The 7,267-nt window shown below is 38.3% G+C and overlaps 1 protein-coding gene across 1 annotated transcript; it reads right to left on the bottom strand.

Moving 5' to 3' along the window:
* Positions 1–6,004: 6,004 nt before the first annotated feature.
* Positions 6,005–6,901, bottom strand: LOC308676452 (vomeronasal type-2 receptor 26-like; the record flags this gene model as incomplete). Its single annotated transcript, XM_081342267.1, has 1 exon — positions 6,005–6,901. One exon carries the CDS (start codon positions 6,899–6,901, stop codon positions 6,005–6,007), a length of 897 nt encoding a protein of 298 aa, XP_081198393.1.
* Between the last annotated feature and the right edge of the window lie 366 nt (positions 6,902–7,267).

The following is a 7,267-nucleotide window of genomic DNA, read 5'->3' as shown; positions in this document are numbered from 1 at the left end:
ATAAATCTGAAAATCAACTTCACTTCATAGAAATAATGCGCCTGTAATAATAGTAATCAAAGAAGAACTATGATAGCCCTTAGGTCTCGAGTCTAACAATCCTGTCTTGAATACATTGCAAAAAGCTAATTAGAAGTAAAATGTCCACATTTCCTTCATGGAACCAGGCTGGTTAAATTTACAAGACAGACATTATGTTGATTCCATAAATAACTGTTTCATCTCTATATTGAATTGGTCTGTCTTGTAAATTTAACCAGCCTGGTTCCATGAAGGATTCAATTGCATTGTGTCTGAATGCAGGCTATCTTTTTTTTGTGCCCAACAAACTTTTCTGAAATGTGGACATTTTACTTCTAATTAGCTTTTTGCAATGTTGACCAGGCTGAAATTGACAAAGAAATGATTTATGTCCATCTTCTAATATAGAATGACCTCTGACTCTAATAGCCTTGTGCCTCAGTCTCTCTGTTGATCAGTGCCATAGGGCAGGGTAAATAAGCTATGATAACTGAAACACAAGATAGGTGAGGCATGGAAAGATTACCTGCCAAGGCTGCAGATTTGAAAATTCAATCCTTTGACTTTCTCTTGGTTTGGAGTTTGGTCTCACTGCCTCATGCAAAGAATGTGCCACTGCATAAACAGCATTGTAGATACTGTAGCTTTGGCCAGTCATCTGGAACTCAAACAGAGGTGCAGGCAGATTCTCCAGATTCTCTTCCCCACTACAGGTTCCACTGAACATTGAAGATAAATCTGTCTTTGAAAATATACAGTCAAACAATTGTTGCCAAACCTCTTGAAGAAATCCATCTTTGTGGGTGGAAGGTTTGATGACTTGAAGAAATTCTTTGAAGCCTTCAACTTCTCTTGCATGCACTGTAAAGGAAAGAGCCCCATGGAACAACTGGAGATCCCAGCCCCTTTGAAATCCTGTCAGTATGAAATCAATCGGATTTATCAGGATCCAAACTTTCCTAAATAATGCACTTTCTTTATTTTCAGGATCATGAAGAACCACAACAGTTCTGAGCCACACTATTGTGAATGATTCTCCATAGACAAGAAAAACACTTGCTTTCTGATCTATCAATTTATTAGAAGTAATTGAGATTGAAACAAATAATTCTGGGAAGTCTTCCAAGTTGATACGTTTTGGAATTTTTTGTATGAAAGCTAAACAGATTCCATTCTGTGAAAACAATGGCTGCAATTTCTGCAAAAAACGCTCTCCCTTATTTTCAACAGCAAAGACTCCAATCCACCTCCATCCAAAATGGAGGAAAAGTTGTATAACTCCCATGTACTGACAGTCCTCGTTTGGGACCATGCAATAAAGTGAAGATAATTTGTTACTCTGAAACTCTTCTTGGGCAAAAGAGCCATAGGTCAACTAAACAAAAAGAAAGAAAAAAAGGAAGAAAAAGAAAGACATAAAGACAGGAAGGAAGGAACAAACAAAGGAAGATAAAGAAAGAAAAGGGAAGGGAAGGAGAAGAAAGGAAAGGAAAGTTGTTATTTATTAGAATCAAGGGAAGAGTTTCAGAAAGCTCATCCCCATGAACAGCTGGAAATCTTCTCACTATCCCAATATGTGAACTCTATCCAGCCTAAGGAAAAAGGGCTAGACCTACATTGTGCCCAACTCTGCAGCAGATAGAGTAAAAAACCTCTGCATGAAAGACTAAACCTGAGATTATTGAAGAATAGAAAGTGTGAAGCATGACCTCCTTTACTGCAATTATTATAGTGATCTCCAACTTTGTGGCAGCCTCTCAAATACTGGAATACTGCTATCATGCCCCTCTCCAGTCCTTCTTTTCTCTAGAGTAGGAGGTACTGTAAAGGTAAAGGTAAAGGTAAAGGTAAATGCGTGCTAGTCGTTTTTGACTCTAGGGGCTGGTGCTCATCTCTGTTTCAAAGCCAAAGAGCCAGCGCTTGTCCGAGAATGTCTCCGTGGTCATGTGGCTGGCATGATTAGACACCAAAGGCACACGGAACGCTGTTACCTTCCCACCGGAGTGGTCCCTATTTTTCTACTTGCATTTTTACGTGCTTTCGAACTGCTAGGTTGGCAGAAGCTGGGACGAGTAACAGGCGCTCACTCTGTTACGGGGCACTCAGGATTCGACCTGCCAAACTGCCGACCTTCTGATCGACAAGCTCAGCATCCTAACCCACTGAGCCACCGCGTCCCTTCATAGCCCCAATTCTTCAGGAGCTTCTAGGGAAATCTAGTTTTAAATTCAGTTATTATCAGGTGCAAACCACGATAATAAGGAGCAAGGAGAGTTAATCAGTTATAGTTGGGTGGTAATCACACCACACTGTGACTTGAGTGTATCAAATAAGTTTAATATTATTGTGTAATATTTGTTTTACATTTTCTAATCTATCATCATAATAAAAGGTTTCAATTTTATTGATTGGATTACCTTGAGTGAATTGTGGACAAATATTTCAGAAATGAGAGCAAAACGTACTTAATGTCTTGGAAAAAGGCACAGCAAAATAATAATAATAATAAATCTCTGATATTCATAAAAAAAGAAGGCAAACTTTCTCTTTCAGCCTCCTGCAACAATTACCTGTGGAATCTTGAAGAGATTTATACTTTGTGCCATGTAAAATGAAGTAGAGGCACCTAATCCTCCAATGATGGTCATGAGATTCTTCTGGTTATCACATTTATAGTTAGGATAAAATTCCTGAGATTTGAAAAGAAGGTCCAGAGTGGTGCGATAGGTCATCCTTGGGTTGTAGTAACTGTCACAGATGTGGAACCCGAGAGTGACATTTGGTAAGATCTGGGAGTCCTCATTGACCTCCTTCACAGCAAAGGCCAAGGCAAGGACATGCTGATAGAACTTAGTTATCACACTGCAAATAGGTTAAATAATCACGTTGAAAAAGGAAGTTGACATTTTTTTGTAAGGTAATATCATTTGTATATGATTAACAAACATTTCTATCTTTGATGGAAATAGGAATAGAATAGCCTTTCTAAAATATTCAATAATTTGTAGAGAGTTCAAATATACTTTTCGGACAGTGTTTGCATAATCTTCAACAATGTTCTATTATATTAAATAAAGTAGTTGTCTTTTTTGTAAGGTATCATATTTATTTCTATTGCTTTAACATAAAATAGAAGATGACCAGCAAAGATCACTCATTTAATGCATATATGTTATGTGAGGAATGACCATGTACATTTGTTTGTTAATTTATTTATAGTTGCACATTTGAAAGTAGTGAACAAACATAAAAACCTATTAATTAATTTAAGCTAACTAAAGGTTCTTCAAAAACATCTTGCACCAACGTTTCATACATTTCAGGATGAATACTAGTAACATAATTTAAAGAAAATTATTTCTTCCCTAAAGACCAGAATAACAGAATAGGAGATTTGGAAGGAACATTGGAGTTCTTCTATCTAGTCCAACCCTCTACTTAAACAGGAAAGCTTATACCATTTCAGACAAGTGGCTTTTCCAGTCGCTTCTTAAAAACTTCCAGTGAAGGAGCACCCACAACTTCTGAAGGCAAGCTGTTCCACTGGTTGATTTTTCTCACTGTTAAGAAATTTCTCCTTAATTTTAGGTTGCTTTTCTCCTTGATTAGTTTCCATACATTGTTTCTTGTCCTGTCTTCAGGTGCTTTAGAGAATAGCTTGGCTCCCTCTTCTTTGTGGCAGCCCCTGAGATATTGGAACACTGCTATCATGTCACCCATCACCCTTCTCTTCGTTAAACTACACATACCCAATTCCAGCAACCGTTCCCTATATGTTTCAGCCTCCAGTCCCCCAATCATCTTTGTTGCTCTTCTCTGTACTCTTTCTAGAGTCTCGACATCTTTTTTACATCGTGGTGACCAAAACTGGGTGCAGTATTCCAGGTGTGGCCTTACCAAGGCATTGTAAAGTGGTATTAGTACTTCACGTGATCTTGAATCCATCCTTCTGTTAATGCAGCCTAGCACTGTGTTGGCTTTTTTGGCAGCTGCAGCACACGGCTGGCTCATATTGAAGTGATTTTTCTCTGTGAGAGCTCCTCAAATGTTGGAACATTGCTATCATGTCACTCTTAGTTTTTCTTTTCACTAGACTAGACAACCCAATTCCTGCCACTGTTATTCATATGTTTTAGTCTCCAGACCCCTAATAATCTTTATTGCTCTTTTCTATGCTCTGGAAAGAGTGCAGAAAAGATACATTTGAAATACAAAGAAGCCATAGATATTACGCAAAACCTTTCATTTATGCTGAAAAAACTTTACTCTTATAAGTATTTGGTGAGGGGGTTGTGGTTAAGATTATACAATTTATGGGAAGAAAAAAAATACTTACATTGGTAAATCATACTGTAATAGAGATGGATCTTCCTTAAATGCAATTTCATAAAAATGATAAAAGAATTGAGACACCATCCCACCAATTATAAGGTCACCAGGCTGGTACCACTCATGTGGAACTAGGAAAGCATCCCTTGCAGGACAGCTCAGGGTAATTTGTTTGTGCCCCAAAAATATCAGAATGAACAACATTGTGACTCTTTAGCTATGGTGAAAATGTCCGTCTCTTTCAATCAAATCCATAGGAAAATAATCCAATGGTTCATCCAATGATTGATCTAAACTTTGTATCCGAAAGTTCACCTAATGAAAGATCACCTATCTGTTTGAAGCTCCATGTGAGTGCAAATTCATATCTCAGCTGTCACCAGGATATGAAAAGACTCTTACAGGTAGAAAGGACCCTATACTAATGAATCCAACTGACCCATTTCCCCCCTTGTGCCCATCTCCCTGTGGTTTCAGAGATATTTTATATGCAAACAGATGCTTGCATCGTGATTGTTGTTGAATTTAAACATGCTATTGCTCAGCACGTTTGGGCCTAACTAGGAAAATACCATGAATCCTGTAGGAAATAATTATTTTGTTATTGGTGAGATAATAAGTGTCTGAGCAACAAAGATGATTGGGGGGCTGGAGGCTAAAACATAGAGGGAACGGTTGCTGGAATTGGGTATGTGTAGTTTAACGAAGAGAAGGGTGAGGGTTGACATGATCGCAGTCTTCCAGTATCTCAGGGGTTGCCCCAAAGAAGAGGGAGCCAAGCTATTCTCCAGAGCACCTGAAGGCAGGACAAGAAGGAATGGATGGAAAGTAATCAAAGAGAGAAGCAACCTAGAACTAAGGAGAAACTTCCTGAGAGTTAGAACAATTAACCAGTAGAACAACCTGCCTCCAGAAGTGGTGAATGCCCCAACACTGGAAGCTTTTAAGAAGAGACTGGACAACCATTTGTCTGAAATGGTATAGGGTTTCCTGCCTGAGCAGGGGGTTGGACTAGATGACCTCCAAGGTCCCTTCCAAGGTCATTATTATTATTATTATTATTATTATTATTATTATTATTATTATTATTATTATTATTATTATTATTATTATTATGATATTGAGAAAATGCCAATTAAAATAATATACTGTAAGGGAGAATGACAATAAGAATAGGCGTAATTGTTCAAATTCATGTTTGTTTCTTACAGTGGAGCAGGACTCCCATTTTCCATGTAAAATGAACAGAATATTTTAACAGAGAAGAGGAAAATTTCTTAACTATTAAGGAATGCCAATTTTACACCAGATAGCCATTTGTATGAGATCAACCATATTTCTAGGCAGAGAATGCTAATGTGAATGAACACCAATCCTGATATCAGGATTGTGTGGTATTTTATTAAACATATATTATATGATAGAAGGGGTCTCCATCAAAGAACTAGTGGAAGACATAATTAAATCAAACCAAACCAAATCAGAAACTATTACTGACATCAGCCAGCATAAACTGCTGGTAACGGATGAGACAGAAGGAAGATTACATTTCATATAATGTTCTTAAATTGCAACATTATTAAAACTGGATAATAGTGACCAATAAAAATATATTGTTAATCATTTCCCATACCTAGAAAGAACACATGATGTACTACATTCTCTTTATTAATTGTTCCCTGTGGTTTAGCTCAGGTCGCAAAACAATGATGTAACACTTTGGCAAGAATATGCATCCCACTAATGCAGCACTGGAGGACAAGATGGAGAAGACCTCCACAGCTACCATGGCTTTGCCTTTTGTGCTCAGATAGGCTGGAAAGAAGGAGATCCACACACTGCAAAAGGCCAACATGCTGAAGGTGATGAACTTGGCTTCATTGAAGCTGTCAGGTAATTTACGGGCAAGAAAAGCCACAATAAAACTGGCAATGGCCAAGAAACCCATGTAGCCCAAGACACAATAGAAGAACACAGCTGACCCCTCATTGCACTGTAGAATCATTTCTTGGTGCTCTGAGTGCATGTCCAACTCGGGGAATGGAGGTGATGTTGACAGCCAAAGAGCACAAGTACATACTTGAACAAGAGAACAGGAAATAACAGCAGAAAAGGCCAATCTTTTCCCCACCCACTTCCTCATCTGAGATCCAGGTTTAGTGGCCATGAAAGCCACAACCACCGTGATGGTTTTGGCCAGTACACTAGAAATGGCCACTGAGAAGGTGATTCCAAAAGTTGATTGTCTGAGAAGGCAGGTCACCTTCCCAGGTGGGCTGAGAAAGAAAAAAGAGGAGAGAAAACAAAACAAAAGAGAGACAAGAAGGATATAGGTGAGAGACCTGTTGTTGGCTCTGACAATGGGAGTATCCCTGTGTTTAATAAAAGTTCCAAGTACCCAAGATGTCAAGAAGAAGAAACTAAGAGCTGTTGAAGCTAAACCAATTCCTAAAGTTTCTTCAAAAGTTAGAAAGGTCAGCAGTTTCAGGATACAGCCCTTCTTTTCTTTATTCGGATAATGATCTTCTGAACATTCAAAACAGTCATCCATATCTGGAAAGAAAAGTCAATGAATTTGTCAGTTATCTATTTCATATTTTTGATGGATTACACCCCAAAGTTCTCAAGGAACTGGCAGACGAGATCTCAGAACCACTGAACTATATTTTTCAAAGATCCTGGAGCACTGGGAAACTACCAGAGGACTGGAAGAGAGCTGATGTAGTTCCCATATTCAAAAAAGGGAAAAAATGGATCCAGGAAATTACAGACCTATCAGCCTGACTTCAATACCTGGGAAGATTCTGGAAAAGATAATAAAACAACAAATCAGCGAACACCTTGATGCAAACAAAGTTATCAATAAAAGCCAACTTGGGTTTGTCAAAAACAGATCATGCCAGACAAACCTTCAGTA

Source organism: Vipera berus (genome assembly GCF_964194415.1).
Source record: "Vipera berus genome assembly, chromosome: W".
Taxonomy (NCBI): domain Eukaryota; kingdom Metazoa; phylum Chordata; class Lepidosauria; order Squamata; family Viperidae; genus Vipera; species Vipera berus.
This window is presented reverse-complemented; position numbering and strand designations above follow the sequence as displayed.